General features: G+C 38.8%; 1 protein-coding gene across 1 annotated transcript; it reads left to right on the forward strand.

Moving 5' to 3' along the window:
• Positions 1 to 632: 632 nt before the first annotated feature.
• On the forward strand, positions 633 to 1,550 carry Vom1r73 (vomeronasal 1 receptor 73). The gene has a single exon (NM_001008922.1). The coding sequence runs from the start codon at positions 633 to 635 to the stop codon at positions 1,548 to 1,550; it is 918 nt and encodes a 305-aa protein (NP_001008922.1).
• The last annotated feature ends 25,650 nt before the right edge of the window (positions 1,551 to 27,200 follow it).

Consider the following 27,200-nt stretch of genomic DNA (forward strand, 5'->3'; position numbering starts at 1 on the left):
TAGTCTTAAATTCAGATTATGCACTTCTTTGAAAAAGGAACATAAAAATAGATGACTTGAGGAAGATATTTTGCTAATTAAAAAAGTGGAATTATCATGAATTAGCACAGTTCTTTCATTAGAATTGTGAAGGAAAACATAGATATTTGCACAAAATAGAGCACAGTAAGACAATGGACTCCTGTCAGGTTTTTTTCTGATATATTTTGAGACTATTTCCCATATCAGCATAAGTTTTATTCAGTTTTACCAATGTGATTATCTGTGTTCATCACTACTCTTTTAGGTGTTAAGTATAAAATGAATCAATTTAAATAAACAGAATTGGATTTCTTAGGCCTGAGACTTGGCACTAGAAGATCACAAGTTAGGAATTCTGCATAAATATGTGTGAATGCATTTATTGTTCATAATATTGTATGTATATAGGCAATACATGAAAGGCATATAGAAATGAAAAATCTGGAACACAGAAAGTTAAAGAGACAAGCCAATCATCAAATAGTATGAAATATAAAATGAGGATATAATTTTATTATCCAGTGTTTCACAAGCTTGATGTATACTCTATTTTTTTTCAGATATTTGAAAAAACTTCCACTATGTTCTTAAGATGAATACAATTTTCACTTATGTCCTCATTCAAGAATATCCTTTATTTCCAGGCTGGACTTGGAATCCTAGCAAATATGTCTCTTCTTTGCTTCTACATTTTTATAATCCTAGGTTACAGACCTAGGCCCACAGACTTGATCTCCTGTCAACTGACCTTCATTCACATAATGATGTTCCTTATTGGAGGGGACCTTTTGCTTACAAATATATTTGAGTCATTGAACATTGATAATGACTTCAAATGTAAGGCAACCTTTTACATAAGCAGGGTGATGAGAGGCCTCTCTATCTGTACCACCTGCCTCCTGAGTGTGTTCCAGGCTGTCACTATCAGTCCGAGTACCTCTTCTTTGGCAAAGTTTAAGCAAAAACTGAAAAAATATATGATCCATGTTTTCTTGTGTATTTGGTCTTTCAGTTTGTCTTACAGTAGTAGCCGGATCTTCTATGTTCGTGGTTTTACTAATGTGAGTGAGACTAACCAAATGCAGGTTACTAAATCCTGCACACTCCTCCGCATGAGCTCCATCATCAGAGTATTTATCTTTACAGTGACAACCTCTAGAGATGTGTTTCTTGTAGGAGTCATGCTGTCCACAAGTGCATACATGGTGATTATCTTGTGCAGACATCAGAGGCAATACAAGCATCTTCATAGCATCAGACATCTAAGAGCATCCCCTGAGAAAAGAGCCACCCAGACCATCTTGCTGCTGGTGGTTTTCTTTGTGGTCATGTATTGGGTGGACTTCATCATTTCTTTCACATCAGTCCTGCTGTGGATTTATGACCCTGTCGTCCTCAGGGTTCAGAAGTTTGTGGTGTATGCCTATCCAACAATTAGTCCTTTTGTACAAATCAGTTCTGATAACAGAATAACCAATATGCTGAAACTCATGCACTCAAAGCACCATCAGAATTTTGTTAAAAAATAATTTTCCCTTTTCTTTAAAAACTTACTAATTAATATTTATTCGTACGTGTGAGTGTTGTATCAGCATGTATGTATGTGTGCAATCCTGGGACTCACAGAGGTGAGAAGATATCATGACATCCCCTGGAACTGAACTTCCAGATGACTATAAGGAATCATTCTGTCCAGCACCAATTATTTTTTTTTCTAAAATACATTTTCTTTTAAAATGTAATGGCCCTAGCCCATATGTAGCAGATGTATAGCTCAGTCTCCATGTGGAGTCCCTCAACAAGTGGTGCCTCTTCCTAAAGCTGCTACCTGTCATGGAATCTATTCCCCAACACAGCTGCTTTGTCTGGCCTCAGTTGGAGAGGATGCACCTAATCCTGAAGAGACTTTATATGCTTTGGTGGGATGATACAATGGGGTGGAGCACCATCTCACAGGAGAAGGTGATGAGAAATGGGGAGTGGAACTTTGTGAGTGGGATACTATTTGAGAGTTAAATGAATGAATGAATAAAGCATAAATACATAAATAACAATAAAGAATAAATGAATAAGCCACACCCGCGGATCCCGGCCCGCAGCAGCTCTCTGCTCCCAGACCCGGTGAGAGAGAGACCCAATTCAGACCAAATTCCCTTATGAATATCGACGCAAAAATACTCAATAAAATTCTGGCAAACCGAATTCAAGAGCACATCAAAACAATCATCCACCATGATCAAGTAGGCTTCATCCCAGGCATGCAGGGATGGTTTAATATACGGAAAACCATCAACGTGATCCATTATATAAACAAACTGAAAGAACAGAACCACATGATCATTTCATTAGATGCTGAGAAAGCATTTGACAAAATTCAACACTCCTTCATGATAAAAGTCCTGGAAAGAATAGGAATTCAAGGCCCATACCTAAACATAGTAAAAGCCATATACAGCAAACCAGTTGCTAACATTAAACTAAATGGAGAGAAACTTGAAGCAATCCCACTAAAATCAGGGACTAGACAAGGCTGCCCACTCTCTCCCTACTTATTCAATATAGTTCTTGAAGTTCTAGCCAGAGCAATCAGACAACAAAAGGAGATCAAAGGGATACAGATCGGAAAAGAAGAGGTCAAAATATCACTATTTGCAGATGACATGATAGTATATTTAAGTGATCCCAAAAGTTCCACCAGAGAACTACTAAAGCTGATAAACAACTTCAGCAAAGTGGCTGGGTATAAAATTAACTCAAATAAATCAGTTGCCTTCCTCTATACAAAAGAGAAACAAGCCGAGAAAGAAATTAGGGAAACGACACCCTTCATAATAGACCCAAATAATATAAAGTACCTCGGTGTGACTTTAACCAAGCAAGTAAAAATCTGTACAATAAGAACTTCAAGACACTGAGGAAAGAAATTGAAGAAGACCTCAGAAGATGGAAAGATCTCCCATGCTCATGGATTGGCAGGATTAATATAGTAAAAATGGCCATTTTACCAAAAGCGATCTACAGATTCAATGCAATCCCCATCAAAATACCAATCCAATTCTTCAAAGAGTTAGACAGAACAATTTGCAAATTCATCTGGAATAACAAAAAACCCAGGATAGCTAAAGCTATCCTCAACAATAAAAGGACTTCAGGGGGAATCACTATCCCTGAACTCAAGCAGTATTACAGAGCAATAGTGATAAAAACTGCATGGTATTGGTACAGAGACAGACAGATAGACCAATGGAATAGAATTGAAGACCCAGAAATGAACCCACACACCTATGGGCACTTGATTTTTGACAAAGGAGCCAAAACCATCCAATGGAAAAAAGATAGCATTTTCAGCAAATGGTGCTGGTTCAACTGGAGGGCAACATGTAGAAGAATGCAGATCGATCCATGCTTATCACCCTGTACAAAGCTTAAGTCCAAGTGGATCAAGGACCTCCACATCAAACCAGACACACTCAAACTAATCGAAGAAAAACTAGGGAAGCATCTGGAACACATGGGCACTGGAAAAAATTTCCTGAACAAAACACCAATGGCTTATGCTCTAAGATCAAGAATCGACAAATGGGATCTCATAAAACTGCAAAGCTTCTGTAAGGCAAAGGACACTGTGGTTAGGACAAAACGGCAACCAACAGATTGGGAAAAGATCTTTACCAATCCTACAACAGATAGAGGCCTTATATCCAAAATATACAAAGAACTCAAGAAGTTAGACCACAGGGAAACAAATAACCCTATTAAAAAATGGGGTTCAGAGCTAAACAAAGAATTCACAGCTGAGGAATGCCGAATGGCTGAGAAACACCTAAAGAAATGTTCAACATCTTTAGTCATAAGGGAAATGCAAATCAAAACAACCCTGAGATTTCACCTCACACCAGTGCGATTGGCTAAGATCAAAAACTCAGGTGACAGCAGATGCTGGCGAGGATGTGGAGAAAGAGGAACACTCCTCCATTGTTGGTGGGATTGCAGACTGGTAAAACCATTCTGGAAATCAGTCTGGAGGTTCCTCAGAAAATTGGACATTGAACTGCCTGAGGATCCAGCTATACCTCTCTTGGGCATATACCCAAAAGATGCCTCAACATATAAAAGAGACACGTGCTCCACTATGTTCATCGCAGCCTTATTTATAATAGCCAGAAAATGGAAAGAACCCAGATGCCCTTCAACAGAGGAATGGATACAGAAATTGTGGTACATCTACACAATGGAATATTACTCAGCTATCAAAAACAACGAGTTTATGAAATTCGTAGGCAAATGGTTGGAACTGGAAAATATCATCCTGAGTGAGCTAACCCAATCACAGAAAGACATACATGGTATGCACTCATTGATAAGTGGCTATTAGCCCAAATGCTTGAATTACCCTAGATCCCTAGAACAAACGAAACTCAAGACGGATGATCAAAATGTGAATGCTTCACTCCTTCTTTAAATGAGGAAAAAGAATACCCTTGGCAGGGAAGGGAGAGGCAAAGATTAAAACAGAGACTGAAGGAACACCCATTCAGAGCCTGCCCCACATGTGACCCATAAAATACAGCCACCCAGTTAGACAAGATGGATGAAGCAAAGAAGTGCAGACCGACAGGAGCCGGATGTAGATCGCTCCTGAGAGACACAGCCAGAATACAGCAAATATAGAGGCGAATGCCAGCAGCAAACCACTGAACTGAGAATAGGTCCCCTATTGAAGGAATCAGAGAAAGAACTGGAAGAGCTTGAAGGGGCTCGAGACCCCAAAAGTACAACAATGCCAAGCAACCAGAGCTTCCAGGGACTAAGCCACTACCTAAAGACTATACATGGACTGACCCTGGACTCTGACCCCATAGGTAGCAATGAATATCCTAGTAAGAGCACCAGTGGAAGGGGAAGCCCTGGGTCCTGCTAAGACTGAACCCCCAGTGAACTAGTCTATGGGGGGAGGGCGGCAATGGGGGGAGGGTTGGGAGGGGAACACCCATAAGGAAGGGGAGGGGGGAGGGGGATGTTTGCCCGGAAACCGGGAAAGGGAATAACACTCGAAATGTATATAAGAAATACTCAAGTTAATAAAAAAAAAGAATAAATGAATAAATAAATAAATAAATTTCTGTAAAAATTAAACTTTGATGGTTCAGGTAGCAAAGTAAGATTCTTCATATGATTTAATTAAAATATGTGGTATTACACATATACATTCTTTTGACATTTCTGAAGCTAAGTACTATAGAGTTTTCAATTTAACTGTGCAAAATATGTTGATATTTCTACATGAATTATTTCTCCTGCTTACTGTGTAAAATGAATATTCCCTTGCTGCTACATTTACACAAAAGAAGATCCTTGCCGATAGTGACTTTTTAAGCTTTCTCTCAAAAAGATTTTAATCTACTGTTATCAAAAATAGTTTAAATATTTTATTGTAGCTTTACTTCTATTCCCTAATTATAACTTCTCTGGATGCATAAACATAATGTGAATTTAAAGTCCCTGCTTTTTTCTAGTTATTTAATGACTCTTATATGAAAATATCATGTGCCTGTTTATTTGCACTTCAATTCCTTGATACTTATGAAAACATTGGTAAATAAAAACTGTTTAGATACACATACATGTCATAAATGTGTTCATTCTGCATCTGTATGTATGCATGTATGTATGTCTGTGCACAGATGAACTATGTATGTATTGTGCACATGGAAGCCAGGAGGCCATGTTGACTGTCTCCTGCTGTTTCTATTTGTTATGCTGTTCCCGTTGACCTGATGTCTTAATAAAGCATTACTTTCTCTGCGACGTATCAAGATGGTAGTCCAAGGGCTTCTCCTGCTTCTACTTTTGCAGTTCAGGGATTAGAAATGTTTTCTTTTAATTAGAAAAAACTTCATACAATACAGTCTGATTAGGGATTCCTCCTCCCTATACATTCCATTTCCTCCTCACCTCCTACCCTATACAGATTGACACCATTTCTTTCTCTCTTTAGGAAAGAAGCAGGCCTCTAAGTCATAACAACAAAATAAACAACAATGTAAATGAAAAAATAAATGAATCAAAATAGGACAAAACACACAGAAGAAAAAGTACCAAAGCAAAAGCACAACAGAAGGAGAAATACAAGTTTTCACAGTTATCTCATATACACCAGAAACCCGATATATATATATATATATATAGATAGATAGATAGATAGATATAGATATAGATATAGATATAGATATAGATGATATAGATATAGATATAGATATAGATATAGATATAGATATAGATATAGATTTAGATATAGATATAGATGTAGATGTAGATGTAGATGTAGATGTAGATGTAGATGTAGGTATAGGTATATGCAAAGGATCAGTAAGACTCCACTAAGGTTCTTTTGTGTTGGCCATGTCTTGCATGGCGTGGAACCTACCCTTAAGAGTGGATAGTTTCTCCAAAAATACTCTCTTGGAGAAAACTAAAATTTTTTTGCAAGTATTTATTAAAGGGACATAAAATCTCAGTTATGTAGGAGATGAGTATCTACTACTTCTGCTCTAGGACCCCATTGTATCCAGACCTGTGCAGTCCCTAGGCATGCTGCACAGTTTCTGTGTCCATTGTGTTGGGTTAGACCTTTGTTCCTCAGTGCCCTCCATTGGTTCTGTCTCTTAAAGTCTTCTAGCACTTCTTCCACAGAGTTACCTGTGCTCTGAGAGAAAGAACGTGATGGAGACTTCCCATGTACAGCTGACTGTTTTAATGTCCCTCACTTTCTTCATATTTTCTAGCTGTGGGTCTCTGTATTTATTCCCATCTTCTGCTGGAGGAGCTTCTCTCATGATGGCTGAATGAGACTCATATTTATGAATCTAGCAGTCTGTCATTTGGTGTCATTTTGTTGCTACATTCTTTTACAGGAACACTAGTATTTGGCTTTCTTCTCGGTCCCAGGCCTATACAATAGTCTTATTTCCTTGAAACCAGAGCAGTACTGGGTATGGACTTGATCTCATGGATTTAATACTTTAAATCAAGTCAGATATTGGTTTGTTACTCCCACAAGCTTTGTGTCACCTTTGCAACAGCACATCTTACAAGCTGGTCACCATTGTAAAGTGAAGGTTCTGTGGCTACGTTGGTGTTTACCTCTCTCCTTTTGGTAAGGGAGAATGGCACCTTCCAACACAACAAACTCTCATCCACAGGTGTGAACAATTTAGTCACCAGAGTGATTTTTCTATGTTCAATGAGTTGTGTGAGTGCCATCTTCAGGAATAAGGTCTTAACATCAGACCTTATTTTGTAGAGAGGACAAAATAGCCTTGAATATATCGTGCATTGTTTTAAAGTTCCCTTTGGCCAACACCATCATGAGATATAGACAATTCCCAGTATTGGAAGCTTCATTTGGTAATGAGAAATTTCATTTGAAGTACTGTTTCCCCTATTATTTTATGGTTTCATTTAGATCTAAAATTAATACTGTATTAAGTTTCTGTCTGACCCTTAATATTCTTTAGTTTTAACACTTCTTGCCCCACTTCCTCCTCCCAGTTGATATGCTAATTTCAGTCCCCTCATCTATCCATATCTGTATATTCTATATTCCCTTCCTAGGGAGATCCACTCTTCCTCACATTCCCTTACTCTGTACCTAACTTATGGTTATGTGGATTTTGATGTGCTTATGAATGACTTAATAAACAAAATTCACATATAAGCACATATCCAGTTTATATTTCTGGGTCAGTGTTACAAACTCAGAATCCATAACTCAGAATGAGGTTTTCTAGTTTTATCCTTTTTCCTGCAAACTCATTTCTTTTAATGTCTGAATAATAGTCTAATATGCAAATGAACCACATTTCTTACTTATTCACCTATTGATGGATATCTGGTTTATTTCCAATTTTTGAATATAACGAATAAGCAGGGTCTCAGTAGTAGGATGAATTAGTCTCTGGGTGTATGTTCACTAGTGGTAAATCTGTGTGTTTAACTAGGTCCATTCTCAATTTCCTGATTTACTGATTTCAATTTTCTTATTTCTACTATGAATGTATAAGTTTGTCCTCCCACCAGCACTAGAGGAGTGTCCTTTTTACTGTACATCCTGGCCAGTGTAAAGTGTCATTGCTATTATTTACATTGACCATTCTGCCAGTATAAGGTTAAGTCTCAAATAGTTTAATTATGCATCAAAACAATGATTAGGAATGTTGACTGTTCTTTAAATGTATCTCAGCCATTTGATATTTTTCTTTTAAGAATTCTCTGTTTAGGTCTGTAACCACTATTAAATTCGTTTTTTTTTCTTGTTATTAAGTTTTTTGTGTTCTTTATATGTTTTGGATATTAGCTCTGTACTGGTTGGTTTTCTTTCAACTTGATATAACCTACAGTCACTAGAGAGGAAGAACCCTTATTTGAGGAAATGTCTCTAAGAGATTAATCATAGTGAATAAGGCATTTTCACTATTAGTGATCAATGGTAGAGGGCCCAGTCCATGGTGGTCCTGAGTTCAGTAAGAAAGCAGGCTAACCATTAGAGTGAGCTCAGGCACTCCTATGGAGGAGTTAGAGAAAATACTGAAGGAGCTGAAGGGGTTTGCAACCCCATAGGAAGAACAATAATATCAATCAACCAAACTTCCCAGAGCTCCCAGGGGCTAAACCACTAAACAAAGTGTACACATTGAGGGACCAATGGCTCCAGCCACATATGTAGCACAGGATGGCATTCTCTGGCATTACTAGGAGGAGAAGCCCCTAGTCTTGTGAAGGTCAGGGTGGTGAGGTGGGAATAAGTGGGTGGGAGGGGAAACATCCTCATGGAAGCAGAAGAGAGGGGATGGGAGGGAGGGAACCAGGAATGGGAATAACATTTGAAATATAAATTAAAATATCCAGTAAAAATGCAAAAAATATAAAAAAAATATATATTTGTAGCACCCACCTCATCCAGCAAGGAAGATGCAATACCGTTGGGTTCTTCTCAACAGCCTTTATTGCAGGAACACCTCATTGTTGATACTGGGGACCCCAAGGAAAAAGGGACCAGCCTTATATACAAGACAGGCTGTGGCTGTAAACTTGTCCTCTGGGGATTGGTGGAGTATGAAATACCTTATTAGCATGAATATCATTCCAGTCTGATAACTGCCGGAGAAATGCCAACACATGCGCATTGCAGGTGTTTATCACCAACGACCACCGGATGTCGGCACCATCTTTAGCCGCTCCCTACATCTCCCTCTTTTTTGTTTAATAAAAATGACTGGTCTAGATCTGGGTGTCACGTCAATATATGTCATTGCTCCTGTCTTAGGTCATTCCTCTCCAAGACTCGGCCTTACCCGTCCTTGGATAACCCTATCGACACCGGGTCGCTGTCTTAGGTTGGTCCAAGCCCGAGGAAAGTTGCCCGTCTCTGGATACAATGGCTTCACATGACAGTGACAAAATACGATCTAGGGCGAACTCTTAATTTTTCAAAGAGGCCAGCCATATGTTGGGAGACGTACCACTTTCAATGGCAACCATAGCTTGGTAAACAATCGCTTTGTGTCTGGCATGTTCTTGTTGTAAATGGCAAAAAAGTCATAGACATACTCCACATCCCAAGAGGACAATGGTCCCCCAGGCAAACATGCCAGCCCATTTTTTTAAAAAAGGAGAAAGCATTAGTAATCCATGAGGTGAAATCTCCAAACGTGATGGGTTCCATTCTAGTGTTGCTAAGGACAGCAATCTGTATCAGCAATTGTCTCGATAATTGTTCCGCTTTCATGGACCAGTTTCCTTTCAGACAATTCGAGATTTCTTTGCTCTGCCGAGAATACTGAGAAAAGTTAGCTTCCAGAGGAGTAATACACGGAAAACTACAATTATGTATCATAATTAAAGTTGTAATGTTCAACTCAGCAGAATTATTGACTGAAGTGTCTCCACTGCCTGAAGAGACTCCTTGGGTAATTTGACTCAGAGCAGCCAGGATGGTTCCAGTGCCCATAGCATTATTGCTCACAGGATCTAACCAATTAGCCAATGTTGTCCTTTGCAGCCATATACAAAGCTGGGAGGAATTTTTAAGAGTGAAACATAATGTATGTAACAAAGAAATATTACTGGCAGTATACCGTTGGGCCAGTTCTCCATTTGGCACTATACAAGGAACATCACGCAAACAGGATGTGGAGAAAAAGGTTGGCAAAACAGTAGAATTGCTATGAACTGGCATAAGTACTGGCCAGGATCTGGCAATAGCCCACAGAGTGAGTGAATCAACCTGGATTGCCATTCCCAGTAGTAATAGTAGGGTTCGTAGTCTCATCTTCAGGAATAGCGGGAGGCAGTTTATGAGTCAAATGCTCAGTCACTCAGATTGGGTTTTCTTGATTCTGTGGAAAAACACAAATAGTTCCCGTAGATCTCAAAATTACGGGATCTGGGCCATGCCATTCATCAGTTAAGACATCCTTCCACTTTACTTCTGCATTAGTCATAGGTTTAGTAGCAGCATGGCGATCTGCAGCAGAGTGGCCATGCTCATCCAAAATTAAGAAATTTATCCTACAACAGATAGAGGCCTTATATCCAAAATATACAAAGAACTCAAGAAGTTAGACCACAGGGAGACAAATAACCCTATTTAAAAATGGGGTTCAGAGCTAAACAAAGAATTCACAGCTGAGGAATGCTGAATGGCTGAGAAACACCTAAAGGAATGTTCAACATCTTTATTCATAAGGGAAATGCAAATCAAAACAACCCTGAGATTTCACTTCACATCAGTGAGAATGGCTAAGATCAAAACTCAGGTGACAGCAAATGTTGGTGAGGATGTGGAGAAAGAGGAACACTCCTACATTGTTGGAGGGATTGCAGACTGGTACAACCATTCTGGAAATCAGTCTGGAGGTTCCTCAGAAAATTGGACATTGAACTGCCTGAGGATCCAGCTATACCTCTCTTGGGTATATACCCAAAAGATGCCCCAACATATAAAAAAGACACGTGGTCCACTATGTTCATAGCAGCCTTATTTATAATAGCCAGAAGCTGGAAAGAACCCAGATGCCCTTCAACAGAGGAATGGATACAGAAAATGTGGTACATCTACACAATGGAACATTACTCAGCTATCAAAAACAATGACTTTATGAAATTCGTAGGCAAATGGTTGGAACTGGAAAATATCATCCTGAGTGAGGTAACCCAATCACAGAAAAACACACATGGTATGTACTCATTGATAAGTGGCTATTAGCCCAAATGCTTGAATTACCCTAGATGCCTAGAACAAATGAAACCCAAGACGGATGATCAAAATGTGAATGCTTCACTCCTTCTTTAAAAGGGGAACAAGAATACCCTTGGCAGGGAATAAGAGGCAAAGATTAAAACAGACACAGAAGGAACACCCATTCAGAGCCTGCCCCACATGTGGCCCATACATATACAGCCATCCAATTAGACAAGATGGATGAAGCAAAGAAGTGCAGGCCGACAGGAGCCGGATGTAGATCTCTCCTGAGAGACACAGCCAGAATACAGCAAATACAGAGGCGAATGCTAGCAGCAAACCACTGAACTGAGAACAGGACCCCCGTTGAAGGAATCAGAGAAAGAACTGGAAGAGCTTGAAGGGGCTCAAGACCCCTTATGAACAACAATGCCAAGCAACCAGATCTTCCAGGGACTAAGCCACTACCTAAAGACTATACATGGACTGACCCTGGACTCTGACCTCATAGGGAGCAATGAATATCCTAGTAAGAGCACCAGTGGAAGGGGAAGCCCTGGCTCCTGCTAAGACTGAACCCCCAGTGAAGTAGATTGTTGGGGGGAGGGCGGCAATGGGGGGAGGATGGAGAGGGGAACACTGATAAGAAAGGGGAGGGAGGAGGGGGATGTTTGTCTGGAAACCGGGAAAGGGAAAAACACTCGAAATGTATATAAGAAATATTCAAGTTAATAAAAAGCTAAAGACAACTGTTCTCTTGGTGTTCTGCCATAGGCAATTCCCCCTTTTTGTTTTTGTAAGAGCTCTTTTAAGGTACGATGTGCTCATTCCACAATTCCTTGACCTTGGGGATTGTATGGCAATCCTGTAGTATGTTTGACCTGCATTGTGTGGCAAAATGCCTGAAAAGACTTTGCAGTGTAGGCAGGCCCATTGTCTGTCAGCCTTTCCCCAGGCTGCCCACGCCTCTAAGCAATGACTAATGGCATTACAAGCAGTTTCACCAGTCATCAGAGTGGCATGTATAATACCGGAACAGGTATCAACAGAAACATGAGCATATTTTAAATTTCCAAATTGACATATGTGTGTGTGACATCCATCTGTCAAAGTTTTAGTGGAATCAGACCATGAGGGTTAAATCCCACCTGAGGAGAGTGGTGAAATTGAACACAATTCTGGCAACTTAATACCACATCACGAGCTGCAGCTCTAGAGATTTTAAATTTTTGTTGAAGAGTGAAAGCAGGACCATGAAACTTTTGATGAAATTCTCTAGCGAGATCAACTGGAGCTGAATGAAAAATAAATTCTCTACGAGTACTAGCATCCACCAGGGCATTATTACTGGCCATGGGACCAGGCAAATTAGTATGAGCTCGAATACGTTGTATGAAAAATTTATTTTTTCTGGCCCAAATCAATTTTTGTAATTCTAAAGAATTTGACATACAGTACTAGTTGACCTAATTGGCCCTGTAATTTCAAGTGAGCGCACAGCGTTATCTACATAAGCAGAATCAGAAATTAAATTAAAAGAATCATGAAATCTTTTAAAAACTTCCAATACAATTTTACATTCTGTAATTTGGGGGGTGCCTGGACTGTATTGAATTAATACTGGTTCTTGAGAATCAACCATATAGGCACCTACACCTGTTTTGGAGTCATCTGTATAAATATCTAAGGCTCCAGACAAAGGCTCTGAGGCAGTGACCTTAGGAAAAATCACTGGATGTTCAGTAAAAAATTGTAGCAAAGGATCCTTAGGATAATGATTGTCAAACTCTCCATCAAAACTACAGCGTAATATGGCCCAATCATCTATTAAGGCACACAATGTTTCCACCTGAGTTGCAGTATATGGTATAATAATTTTCTTGGTTAAAATATCAAAATGCTGAATACAAAATTTAACACCTAACATAGCAAGCTGTGCAACAGCAGAAGGGTAATATTCAAGGGTCTTATTTGGAGAAATATGAGGATAAATCCACAGAAGTGGTCCTTGTTGCCATAGCACTCCTGTAGGCTGACGAAAGGTTCTCAGTATACACAAAAAGAGATCTTCCTTTTACTTGTACCTTCTTAGTATTGTCTTTTCTAGTCTTTCTTCTACTTTCCTTAAGGATAATCGTGCTTCCTTGGTTAAAGCACGGGGTGAAGTAAGCTGAGAACCCCCTTTTAGGGTCTCATAGAGTGGTTGTAAATCTACATTGGACATTTTAATATAGGGTCGAATCTAATTTATGTTTCCTAGTAAATTTTGAAAGTCATTTAATGTTTTTAAATGATTTTTTTCGTCAAGTGGCTGACAAAAGAATTGTAACCAGTTCACCTGGGACTTTCAGGACCTCAGTAGCAGCCCTTTATCAAAACTGTCTTAGTGGGCTAAAGGCCCATGGAAAAGAAAACATTAATCTTGACCTTGGCCACAGCCTCTAATTGGAGTAAGCTGAAGAGCCAATGCCAAGACTTTCTCCTCTTATCGTCTTAGAGTAAAGCCTGTCTGTCTGGCGAAGCAAAGCTATTCACAGTCTGTTGCAGACTTTTTCTGAAACTACTTTAGGGGCTCTCCTGTCCCCAAACCTTGGGCATTTTGACCATAGGGGCAGGAACTGGCTGCTGAGGGGATAGGATCAAAGGCACTCTCCATGTTAATGATGACTAACGGGAAAAGTAACTTAATGTTGGAGACTGACTCCTGTCTTGGAATAAGGCCAACAGATAAGGCAGACTCCCTGAAAGAACTTCCCTTAATGAACGCTCTCCATCTGTGAGCAAATGTTGAAGGTCCGGCCACTAAAGGCAGAAATTCCTTTCTTGTTCTTGTTTTCCTTAGAGTCCTCCCCCACCTCACTCTCAGCCTTTTCAGATCATTCCTCCTGTAGCATTTCTAACACAGCCTGTCCCTTTTCTATAGCCTTCTGACAGCATTTCTGATCTTCTAGGCAGCTACGTACTAAGTGCCATACTGGCCGAAACTCCGCCTTTAAGATTCCTTGCTCACATGCAAAATCTAAATCTTTCCCAGCTTATCTCAGCTGTCCACCTTGAGGTTCCCAGAGGTAGTGAGCCAAGGTGCAATGGTGTGTGGGTTCATTTCACATCAGATATTTTAGTGGAAATTTCTGGTTTCTTGAGAAACTCAGTTGTTTCACATGATGTTTTCCTGGAAGCTTCTTCTGAGATGTTTTGCTGAAGCAGATGCTTCAGAGGGCACAGTGATGCCTGGAAAGTGTATTAGTGGCATCCCACAGACAGTGAAAGGATACTTTTGCACTGCTAAGTCTTGCAACACTTTGTTGGTCTTCTCTGGACCTCATTTACTAGAGAAAAAAGGGGCAAAGAATTTCTTGTGGTATTCCAATGTACTCTGTCCACTTCCTCTAACTGGTGAAGATTTGGCTGAGCCTTGTGATTTATGCTTTATCTGGCCACTACTACTGATTCATGTTTGGTGTTTGGTATTGGATTGGACTGTGGCTACAGGTTTATGTTTGATGATTGCTATTGGACTGGATGGTTGGTATCTTGACAACAATGTATTTAGTCACTGCAAAGGACTATTCCTAAACAGGTCCAAATCTACTTTTTCTATAACTCTTTTACCCCTACATCTTTTCATTGTACTGTAAGGAACATTAAAGCACTCAAGAACCCTAAGTTATACTTTTAAAAATCTAACCCTTCAAATTACAGTTATGAAGGGGCAACAAAAATAGGTTCACTTTGAAAATCTCCACAACATAGTGAACTGTATTGGAGGGTCACATCAACAGGAAGGTTGAGAACAATTGTTTTAGAGTCACATAGTATAATATCTGTATTCACTGTTGTCTAGAGAAGCAGGGCTTACAGAATGAATCTATATCTTCATAGAAAGGATATGTATTATAATGACTCATGGGCTGTGGGGCAAGCAAACCAATATTGTCCATTTATTAACCAAATGTCCAAGAATTCAATAGTCATTCAGCTCATGAAACTGGATGCCTCAGCTGCTGTTTCATATATGCAAGATTCTTGAAGTAGGCTCTAATGCCAATGAAAGAATGGAGTAGCTAGTAAGACCAAGAGCAAGGAAAAAAAGAGAAGGCAAGCTGTCCTCTTCCTTCTATGTTCTCTAATCAAGTTGACAATAGAAAGTATGGTCTTGACAAAAGGTGTACCTTTCTGCCTCAAAGACCCAATTTAGAAATGGGTCTTCCTATTTCAAATGACATAATTAAGAAAATTTATCATACAGGTGTGCCCAATCATTTGTGTTTTAGTTAATTGTAGATGCAGTCAAGTCAACAACCAAGAATTGAAATAACACTATAATATCATATACAAATACAGACACTTTGACACTTCTCATTTTTGTATGTGCTTGCTCTACCTCATCTGTATTATGGCCTTATTATATTGAATAGGCAAGGTGAAATTGGACATCTTTTTTCCCTGATTTAAGTGGAATATCTGCTTCTCTCCATCTAAGGTGATGTTGATTATGGTCTTGCTGTAAATTTCCTTTATTATGTTGAAGTATGTCCTATGATTTCCTATTCTTTGAAGGAATTTTATTGTCTAGAGGTTTGGTTCCTTCTAAGGTTCAATAAAAACCAAACAGATGTCTTTCAAGGAGAGACTATTTCCTTGCATATGATGATAGAGTCACGATCCCAAATCCCAAAGGTTTTCCATATAGGGACCAACTAAAGCTATAAAAGGATCCCTATCTGCTACAGAAACCTCAGCTAAATTTTGTCTGTTAGGTTGTTGGTCCAAATAGAAAAGAAGCTTGCACCATAATATAGAAGTGTGGAGGAGTCTTATCTTATTCTACTATTATACAAAGCTAGAAATTTTCCAAGTGCCTTTGTATATGAACTGGAGTGAAGCACCCACTTAAGGAACGTGCTATCTCCAGAATTTATATAGTCCCACTAAGCATTTTGTTTTTTTCTTGGTAGTAGTAGGGACCTGGTAGAACAATGTATCTTTCCCCTTGGAAAAGATATTTCTATATGTTCCAAACTACTGGACTCTAGAGATTTCTCAAGGAAGAAAGTACTTGAATTTTGGTTGGAATTATTTTCCCATTTTCTAATGTGCATGCATTTTATCAACAAGTCTCTAAAGGCTGCTACTTTCTGCTTATCTGGACCAAGCAGTATACTGTCATCAGTCTAGTGGACCAGCATGATATTTTGAGGTGAAGGCAGGGTATTAAGATCATTTTGAACTAATTCATGATATTGGACTGGAGAATTAATATAGTTGAGGTAGAGATGTAAAGATTTTCTCCAAGCATTGCCAAATAAATAAATACAAGTTGCTTTGGGTGAGCCTTGTGAATAAGTATTTTTTAAAAGCATTTGTGAGGTCACTGTCTGCTTATAGGTAACAGAAGATAATCAGTAATCTGCAATCTGCCCAAGAAAAGAAATCCCATCTGCTTTATCAATTGCAGTTGGAGTCACTTCCTCACTGAGTTAATGATAGTCAAGAGTCATTCTTCATGGATGAATGCTCTACCATGGAATTTTTCAGATATATTCTGTACAGACCAAATAATATATACTGTTACGTGGGGTAAGCATTATCTATCTTTTTAACCCTTGAAATTGGCATTGATTTCTTTAATCTCTCTGTGAATGTGATATTGTTTTTGTTCACTATTTTCCATGGTAGAAGCAACTCCAATGTCCTCCACGTGTTCACTCTAACCATAATAGCACTTATACTACAGATGAGGAAAGAAATGCAGGGTTTCTCCTATGAAAAATAATTGCTGAAAGGAGACTGTGTCTGGGTGTGAACTAAAATCTTCTTGAAGGAGTCAGTGTTTGCAGAGAATTGGAGACATACTGGAGTTTCAGATCTGTGAAGAGACTGGACTTTTTTAGGAACAGATACTCATGACATAATTTTAGCCTCCTTGTCCCATACTATATTCGAACTACCACCTCATAATACTAGATAGAAAAACATTTCAGAAATTAGTAATTGCAATAAAATCTCAGGATGATAAATACTATTAGACACTATTTATTAAGCTTTCATCGATCCAAGACCTAAAAATATCATCACAAAGCATCTTCAGACCTTAAACAGGCTTCCCTTGTCTCAATGCACCCATCTTTCTTGAAAACTCACCAATGCATTTTAAATTTGACTTGACTTATATTTTTCCTTGTTCTATGCATGTATAAGTGTTTTATAAAACTATGTTTATATTAGAATACAAAATTGTGACATAATCTAAATATGTTCCTGAGCCATAGTCAGTTTTGAGGTAAGAATTGTTTCTTTGATAGAACCTACAATCTTCTAAGACAAATATTTTACATACTTTTTAAAATACATATCCTGGGATTCTGGAAATATATACCACTAGAAATAAGTGGAGTTTTGGGCACCACTGTGAATCAGATAGTGTTGTGCCAGGAAGCATACCTCAACCCCAAAGACCACCAAGGAGTAGATTTCAGTGAAATCACATTAGAGTCTCTTTATTCAAGCTTGAGCTTGGGATCCCTGTCAACCCTGACACAGCAGGAGAGCAAGGTAGAGAACCCTAAGCCTAGTTCTAAGCAAGCATTATACAGACAACCAAACAAGTAAGGGTTTTCTAGCCTGGCACACATTTGACTGGGGGTCATTATAGCCTTTAACATAAATGGCTGGTTCTGGGGGCCAAATCATAAACTTAACTTCTGTTTTCCTACTGATTGGTGGTTATTCAGAATTCAAGTGCCAGGAAAAGACTTGAAACCTGGAGGCACACATTTATTCGAGAGTAAGCTGGAAACTGTTGCTAGGTGCTAGTTTTTTAGTTAACTGGAATTAAGCCTAAGGTCAGGTTCTCTAAGATGAATTCTAAACCCAAAATATCTTATATCTCACCACGGAGAAGCAGTAGCATTTGGGATAGCACCTGCTCCAATTGTCCAGGACCTACATGAAGGTCAAATTTCACATTTGCTTCATATGAGAGGGGAGGTCTAGGCCTGTCTATGTCTTTTCGGTTCATGGTTCAGAATCTGAGAACCCCAGGAATCCTGATTAATTGACTTTGTAGGTCTTATTGTGGAGGTTCTATCCCTTTTTAAAATACATAATCCTTCCTCCTATTCTTCCATAAGAATCCCTAACCTCCATCCATTGTTTGGCTATGGTTCTCCATATCTGAGTCAGCTGCTAAGAGGAGTCTCTCAGGGGGCAATATTGCTATCTTCAAGAATAATTGCATAACATTAAGCAGGGACTGATGTTGGCCATGAGATAGGTCTCTTGAGGGACTAGTTATTGTTTCAATCTCTACTCCCTCCCAGATGCCTGCACTATTTGCAGACAGAATAAATTTGGGGTTGACTGTTTTGTGGGTTGGTTGGTGTATTTATGACTCCACCTGGCTTCCTGTCTGAATATAGAAGGTGGCCTCTTCATCTCACATATTCTCAATGTAGTGAGTCACAGATGAGGTCACTCCCATTGATTTTTGGGTGCTTCTCTAGTCCCAGGCCATGTCTCTTTCTGGATATAGCACTGTCCTCCTCACCCCCATCAGTTTCAGATTTCCATTCATTTTTATGGCCATCTAGCCATGTCTCTTGTCCTTCCCCACACCTGATGCTGAATTCCACAATTCCCCTTTTCATCCTCTTTTTTCCATATGCCTCTTATGACTATTTTACTTTCCCTTTTAAGTGAGATTAAAGCTTCCTCGCTTCAGCCTTACTTCTTTAGCTTCTCTGGGTCTGTGGAGTATTTAATGCTATCTGTACTTTATGGACAATATGAACTTCTTTTTCTTTTTTCTTTTTCTTTTCATCTTTATTAACTTGGGTATTTCTTATTTACATCTTGATTGTTATTCCCTTTCCTGGTTTCTGGGCCAACATGCTCTTAACCCCTTCCCATCCCATTCTCTATGGGTGTTCCCCTCTCCATTCTACCCCCATTACTGCCTTCCCCCAACAATCACATTCACTGGAGGTTCAGTCTTGGCAGGACCAAGGACTTCCCCTTCCACTGTTGCTATTACTAGGCTATTCATAGCTACCTATGAGGTTGGAGCCCAGGGTCAGTCTATGGGTAGTGGCTTAGTCGCTGGAAGCTCTGATTGTTTTTTGGCATTGTTGTTCATATGAGGTCCCAAGCCCCTTTTTCTTTCATACATTTCTAGGATTCCTTCATCCGGGGTCCTGTTCTCAGTTCAGTGATTTAATGATGGCATTCACCTATGTATTTGCTGTATTCTGGCTGTGTCTCTCAGGAGAGATCTACATCCGGGTCCTGTTGGGCTGCTCTTCTTTGCTTCATCCATCTTATGTAGATTGGTGGCTGTATATGTATGGGTCACATGTGGGGCAGGCTCTGAATGGGTATTCCATCTGCCTCTGTACTAAACTTTGCCCCTGTATTTCCTCCCAAGGGTATTCTTGTTCCCCTTTTAAAGAAGTATTGAAGCATTCACATTTTGGACATCCTTCTTGATTTTCATGTGTTCTGTGCATTTAGGGTAATTAGAGCATTTGGACCAAAATCCATTTATCAATGATTGTATACCAAGTTTGTTTTTCTGTGATTGGGTTACCTCACTCAGGATGATCTTTTCCAGTTCCAACCATTTGCCTACGAATTTCATAAAGTCATTGCTTTTGATAGCTGAGTAATATTCTGTTGTGTGGATGTACCACTTTTTCTGTATCCATTCCTCAGTTGAAGGGCATCTGGGTTCGTTCCAGCTTCTGGTTATTATTAATAAGACTGTATGAACATAGTGGAGCATGTGTCTTTGTTATATGTTGGGGCATCTTTTGGGCATATGCCCAAGAGAGGGATAGCTGGGTCCTCAGGTAGCTCAATGCCCAATTTTCTGAGGAAACTCCAGACTGATTTCAAGAATGATTGTTCCAGTTTGCAATCCCATCAACAATGGAGGAGTGTTCCTCTTTCTCCACATCCTCTCCAGCATTTGCTGTCACCTGAGTTTTTGATCCTAGCAATTCTCACTGGTATAAGGTGAAATCTCAGGGTTGTTTTGATTTGCATTTCCCATATGAATAAAGATGCTGAACATTTCTTTAGGTTTTTCTCAGCCATTTCGCATTCCTCAGCTGTGAATTCTATGTTTAGCTCTGAACACCATTTTTAAATGGGGTTATTTGTCTCCCTGCAGCTTAACTTCTTGAGTTCTTTATATATTTTGGATATAAGACCTCTATCAGTTACAGAATTAGTAAAGATCTTTTCCCAATCTGTTGGTTGCCATTTTTTCCTAACAACAGTGTCCTTTGCCTTTTCCTTACAGAAACTTTGCAGTTTTATGAGATCCCATTTGTTGATTCTTGATCTTATAGCATAAGCCATTGGTGTTTTGTTCAGGAAATTTTCTCTAGTGCCCATGTGTTGGAGATGCTTCTGCACTTTTTCTTCTATTAGTTTGAGAGTATCTAGATTGATGTGGAGGTCCTTAATCCACTTGGACTAAGCTTTGTACAGGGTGATAAGCATGGATCAATAATCATTCTTCTACATGCTGACCTCCAGTTGAACCAGCACCATTTGCTGAAAATGCTATCTTTTTTGCATTGGATGGTTTTGGACCCGTTGTCAAAAATCAAGTGCCCATAGGTGTGTGGGTTCATTTCTGGGTCTTCAATTCTATTCCGCTGGTCTAGCTGTCTGTCTCTGTACCAATACCATGCAGTTTTTATCACTATTGCTCTGTAATACTGCTTGAGTTCAGGGATAGTGATCCCCCTAGAAGTACTTATATTGTTGAGGATAGTTTTAGCTATCCGGGGTTTTTTGTTATTCCAAAAGAATTTACAAATTGTTCTGTCTAACTCTCTGAAGAATTGGATTGGTATTTTGATGTGGATTGCATTGAATCTGTAGATTGCTTTTGTTAAAATGGCCATTTTTACTATATTAATCCTGCCAATCCTTGAGCATGGTATATCTTTCCATCTTCTGAGGTCCTCTTCAATTTCTTTCTTCAGAAGCTTGAAGTTCTTATTGTACAGATCTTTTACTTGCTTAGTTAGAGTCACACCGAGATATTTTATATTATTTGGGACTATTATGAAGGGTGTCATTTCCCTAATTTCTTGCTCGGCTTGTTTCTCTTTTGTGTAGAGGAAGGCTACTGATTTATGTGAGTTAATTTTATATCCAGCCAATTTGCTAAAGATGTTTATCAGATTTAGTAGTTCTCAGGTGGAACTTTTGTGATCACTTAAATATACTATAATACCATCTGCAAATAGTGATATTTTGACTTCTTATTTTCCAATCTGTATCCCTTTGATCTCCTTTTGTTGTCTGATTGTTCTGGCTAGAAACTGAAGAACTATACTGAATAGGTAGGGAGAGAGTGGGCAGCCTTGTCTAGTTCCTGATTTTAGTGGGATTGCTTCAAATTTCTGTCCATTTAGTTTAATGTTAGCTACTGTTTTGCTGTATATGGCTTTTTCTATGTTTAGGTATGGGCCATGAATTCCTATTCTTCCCAGGACTTTTATCATGAAGGGGTGTTGAATTTTGTCAAATGCTTTCTCAGCATCAAGTGAAATGATCATGTGGTTTTGTTCTTTCAGTTAGTTTATATCATGGATTATATTGATGGTTTTCCATATATTAAACCATCCCTGCATGCCTGGGATGAAGCCTTCTTGATCATGGTGGATGATTGTTTTGATGTGCTTTTGGATTAGGTTCGCTTAATTTTATTGAGTATTTTTGAGTCGATATTCATGAGGAAATTTGGTCAGAAGTTCTCTTTCTTTGTTGGGTCTTTGTGTGGTTTAGGTATAAGAGTAATTGTGGCTTCATGGAAGGAATTCGGCAGCACTCTGTTTCAATTTTGTGGAATAATTTGATAGAATGGGTATGAGTTCTTTTATGAAGGTCTGATAGAATTCTGCACTGAACCCATCTGGACTGGGCTCTTTTAAGTTGGGAGACATTTAATGACTGCTTCTATTTCTTTAGGAGTTATGGGGTTGTTTAAATGGTTTATCTGTTCCTTCATTACCTTGTATCTGCCTGGGAAGTTTTCCATTTCCTTCAGATTTCAAGTTTTGTTGAATACAGTCTTTTGTAGTAAGATCTGATGATTATTTGAATTTCCTCCTATTCTGTAGTTATGTCTCCCTTTTCATTTCTGATTTTGTTAATTTGGACACACTCTCTGTGTCCTCTCGTTAGTCTGGCTAAGGGTTTATCTATCTTGTTGATTTTCTCAAAGAACCAACTTTTGGTTCTGTTGATTCTTTCTATGGTCCTTTTTGTTTCTACTTGGTTGATTTCAGCTCTGAGTTTGATTATTTCCTGCTTTCTACTCCTCCTGGGTGTATTTGCTTCTTTTTGTTCTAGAGATTTTAGGTATGCTGTCAAGTTTCTAATATATGTTCTCTCCTGTTTCTTTCTTCACTCACTGAGAGCTATGAGGTTTCCTCTTAGCCTGGCTTTCATTGTGTCCCATAAGTTTGGGTATGTTGTACCTTCATTTTCATTAAATTCTAAGAAGTCTTTAATTTCTTTCCTTATTTCTTCCTTTACAAGGTTATCATTGAGTAGAGCATTGTTCAACTTCCATATATAAGTGGGCCTTCTTCCCTTATTGTTATTGAAGACCAGCTTTAGTCCATGGTGGTCTGATAGGACGCATGGGATTATTTCTATCTTTCTGTATCTGTTGAGGCCTGTTTTTTGACCTATTATATGGTCAATTTTGGAGAAAGTACCATGAGGTGGTGAAAAGAAGGTATATCCTTTTGTTTTAGGTTAGAATGTTATGTAAATATGTTAAGTCCATTTGGTTCTTGACATCTTTTAGTCTGTCTTCATCTCTGTTTAATTTCTGTTTCTATGATCTGTCCATTGATGAGAGTGGGGTGTTGAAATCTCCTACTATTATTGTGTGAGGTGCAATGTGTTCTTTGAGCTTTAGTAAGGTTTCTTTTATGTATGTAGGTGCCCTTGTATTTGGAGCATAGATATTTAGGATTGAGAATTCATCTTGGTGAGGTTTTCCTTTGATGAATATGAAGTGTCCTTCCTTATCTTTTTTGATGAGTTTTAGTTGAAAATTGATTTTATTCGATATTAGAATGGCTACTCCAGCTTGCTTCTTCCGACCATTTGCTTGGAAAGTTCTTTTCCAGCCGTTCACTCTGAGGTAGTGTCTCTCTTTGTCTCTGAGGTGTGTTTCCTGTAGGCAGTAGAATGCAGGGCCCTCATTGGGTATCCAGTTTGTTAATCGATGTCTTCTTATTGGGGAGTTGAGACCATTCATGTTGATAGCTATTAAGGAATAGTGATTTTTGCTTCCTGTTATATTCATATTTGTATGTGAGGTTATGTTTGTGTGCTTTCCTTCTTTGTTTTGTTGCCAAGACGATTAATTTCTTGCTTTTTCTAGGGTGTAGCTTGCCTCCTTATGTTGGGCTTTACCATTTATTATCCTTTGTAGTGCTGGATTTGTAGAAAGATATTGTGTAAATTTGGTTTTGTCATGCAATATCTTGGTTTCTCCATCTACGTTAATTGAGAGTTTTGCTGGATACAGTAACCAGTGCTGGCATTTGTGTTCTCTTAGGGTCTGTCTGAAATCTGTCCAGGACCTTCTGGCTTTCATAGTCTCTGGTGAGAAGTCTGGTGTGATTCTGATAGGTCTGCCTTTATTTGGTACTTGACCTTTTTCCCTTAGTGCTTTTAATATTTTTTCTTTGTTTTGTGCACTTGCTGTTTTGACTATTGTGTGACAGAAGGAGTTTCTTTTCTGATTCAATCTATTTGTAATTCTGTAGGCTTCTTGTATGTTTATGGGCATCTCTTTCTTCATGTTAGGGAAGTTTTCTTCTATGATTTTGCTGAAGATATTTACTGGTCCTTTCACCTGGGAATCTTTACTCTCTTCTATACCTATTATCCTTAGTTTTGATGTTCTCATTGAGTCCTAGATTTCCTGTATGTTTTGGACCAGTAGCTTTTTCCATTTTCCATTATCTTTGACAGTTGAGTCGATGATTTCTATGGAATCTTCTGCTCCTGAGATTCTCTCTTCTATCTCTTGTATTCTGTTGGTGATGCTTATATCTACAGCTCCTTCTCTCTTCCTTTGGTTTTCTATATCCAGGGTTGTTTCCCTTTGTGCTTTCTTTATTGGTCATATTTCCAGTTTTAATTCCTTCACCTGTTTGATTGTGTTTTCCCAGAATTCTTTCAGGGATTTTTGTGGTTCCTCTCTATAGGCTTCTACTTGTTTATTTATGTTTTCCTGCCTTTCTCTAAGGGAGTTCTTCATGTCTTTCTTGAAGTTCTCCAGCATCATGTTCAATGTGATTTTAAATCTAGACCTTCCTTTTCTGGTGTGTTTGGATATTTAGAGTTTGGTATGGTGAGAGAATTTGGCTTTGATGTTGCCATGTAGTCTTGATTTCTGTTACTTGGGTTCCTGCACTTGACTCTTGCCATCAGGTTGTCTCGGGTGTTACCTTGTTGTGTTATTTCTGACAGTGGCCAGACCATCCTGTAGGCCTGTGTGTCAGGAGTGCTGTATACCTGTTTTCCTGTTTTCTTTCAGCCAGTTATGGGAGCAGAGTGTTCTGCTTTCGGACTTGTAGTCTTTCCTGTCTACTGGTCTTCATCTGTTCCTGTGGGCCTGTGACCTGAGTCCACCAGGCAGGATGCTTGGAGCAGAAAAGTTGTCCTTACTTGTGGTCCAGTGGCTCAAGTTGCTCCTAGCTGGCTGCTGTTGAGCTCTTCATGAGGGCGGCCACCAGGAGGGCCTGCCCTGCCTTTTCCCGGGGCCGCCAGTGCACCAGGGTCCCAGATGGTGTTTGGTGTTTTCCTCTGGAGTCAGAAATGTGGACAGAGTGTAGCTCTTCTGGCTTCCCAGGCGTGTCTGCCCCTCTGAAGGTTTAGCTCTCCCTCCCATGGATTTTGGGTGTAGAGAACTGTTGAACAGGTCCCTTCAGTTCTGGGCGGTGTCTGGAGCACAGGGGACGTGCTGCTCAGGTGCTATATTTTGTTTTCTAAATTAACCCTTTTAACATTGCTACTGCTATATATATTTTAGTAAACTTTTCGTTTGCAATGAGAAAACTATTTAAAGTCAAATTCCTCAAGGTTTCATCCAATAATTTAAAAATACAATTGCTATTATAATTTTACAAGTTGCTATCTCCCTATTTTTCCTTAACACACACACACACACACACACACACATATGCACACATGCACACACACACACAAACAAACACAAACACACAAATATTTAATTGTAGAATAGGTAGTGTAGAATTATGAAATTGATGTTTTTTTAATGGAACAAAATACTGCCAGGGAATGTCATTATGGCACTGGCCCCAGATTTTCAATACTAAAATACCCAAATGATAATTCTTGAGTTCATGTTTGCAATCATACAATTTTTTTAGTTTCTTTTTGGTAATTCATATTAAATGCCTGAACTGGTCCACTGTGCAGGGCCCATGCATTTGATCAAGTCAATCAGAAACAGAGGACACATTCTCCATTTATCTTAAATTTCATTTTAGTTCCCAAACATATTTTATATGTCTCAGTTTTTCATATGAAGGTATTCATGTCAGCAGCCCCGGCCCACACTATATCATTGCTAAATTCTTAGTCTCAGTGGTCAATTAATTACACACACACACACACACACACACACACACACACACAAACACAAACACACACAGAGTCATATACGTTCCCAGTGAGCATATTTGTATTTTTTCCAAAATACTGCCATGCAACTTGTGATGAAGATCTGGGTATGATTGCTTCCATGAATTCTCCGCAATAACACCTCTGGTGCTGCTGCTGTTGCTGCTGCTGCTGCTGCTGCTGCTGCTACTGCTGCTTCATTCAGGGGAACTGTCTTGTAGGTGTGAGTTTGTAATCTTCTGGTCAGCATCTGTGTGCTTACCACTACACCTGGGCTAAACTTAATTTCTGAAGAATAATTCACCCATTTATTTAAGTTACTTACGGGGATGAGGTAATAGCTATGAATTAATACCTTAGTGATCACTGATCAGTGTTTATTTCTTCTGTCACTATCTGTTTCATAAAGATCCCATGGAACTAGCTTGTGTGGCTAAGGTCTTCATCTCCTGAGATTCCTGAAGATTTATTCTTGTTGCTGACAGTGGACCATCAGTCAACACCATGTATCTTGTTACTTGAAAGTAACATACTCAATTTAATTCTCTCTGAGCAGTCATACTACTCTTAGGTCCTTACTAAGTGTGGTGAAGCTTAAAATAAAATTGATACCTGTCACCTATTATATTTACATATCACTTAGATTTTAAATGTCCATAAAACAGAAATTAAAGATCAGCGTAAATTCATAAACCAAACAATTCCCAAATCAAAACCTGTGAAAGTGAGGTGGTAAAGTGATCTTTCTTTAAAAATGTAGAGCTAATGGTCTCTCGTTGCACATATTTTGAGACAGCTGCCTGCACACTGCTTTGTTTTTCGTTCTGGGTCAATTTAATAGTGATGTTTCTGCATCCTTATAAATTTCATTGACTTTGGCTTTTAGTATTTAGAACAAAACATTGCAGTGTAAACTAATCCGAAATTCCCCAGCACTGCAAATATTTTCAAATAAATCAAGTGAATTTTCTCAGTGTATGGATACATTAACAGCTCTGTAGTTATGGTCTTTTCTGGTTCAGTCTCAGCTTCAGTGAAGCCCAGAGAAAGAAGCTACTTGAGAAAATTAAACGATGTATCATTTTCTGTATGTGACAAACATTTACAAAGCAATGGATGTGAAGAGATTTTTTAAAGAACATCTTTGGGAAAAGAAAAAGCATGTAAGTTTACTATCTGTTACCTTATACTACCATTTTTTATATTACTCATATTACATGTGCTATATTAATATATATGTAAA

Source organism: Rattus norvegicus, chromosome 4, assembly GCF_036323735.1.
Source record: "Rattus norvegicus strain BN/NHsdMcwi chromosome 4, GRCr8, whole genome shotgun sequence".
Lineage (NCBI taxonomy): Eukaryota > Metazoa > Chordata > Mammalia > Rodentia > Muridae > Rattus > Rattus norvegicus.

Bases quoted from the DNA above. Each gene is read 5' to 3' on its own strand.
- Vom1r73 (NM_001008922.1), top strand. From the start codon at position 633: ATGTCCTCATTCAAGAATATCCTTTATTTCCAGGCTGGACTTGGAATC.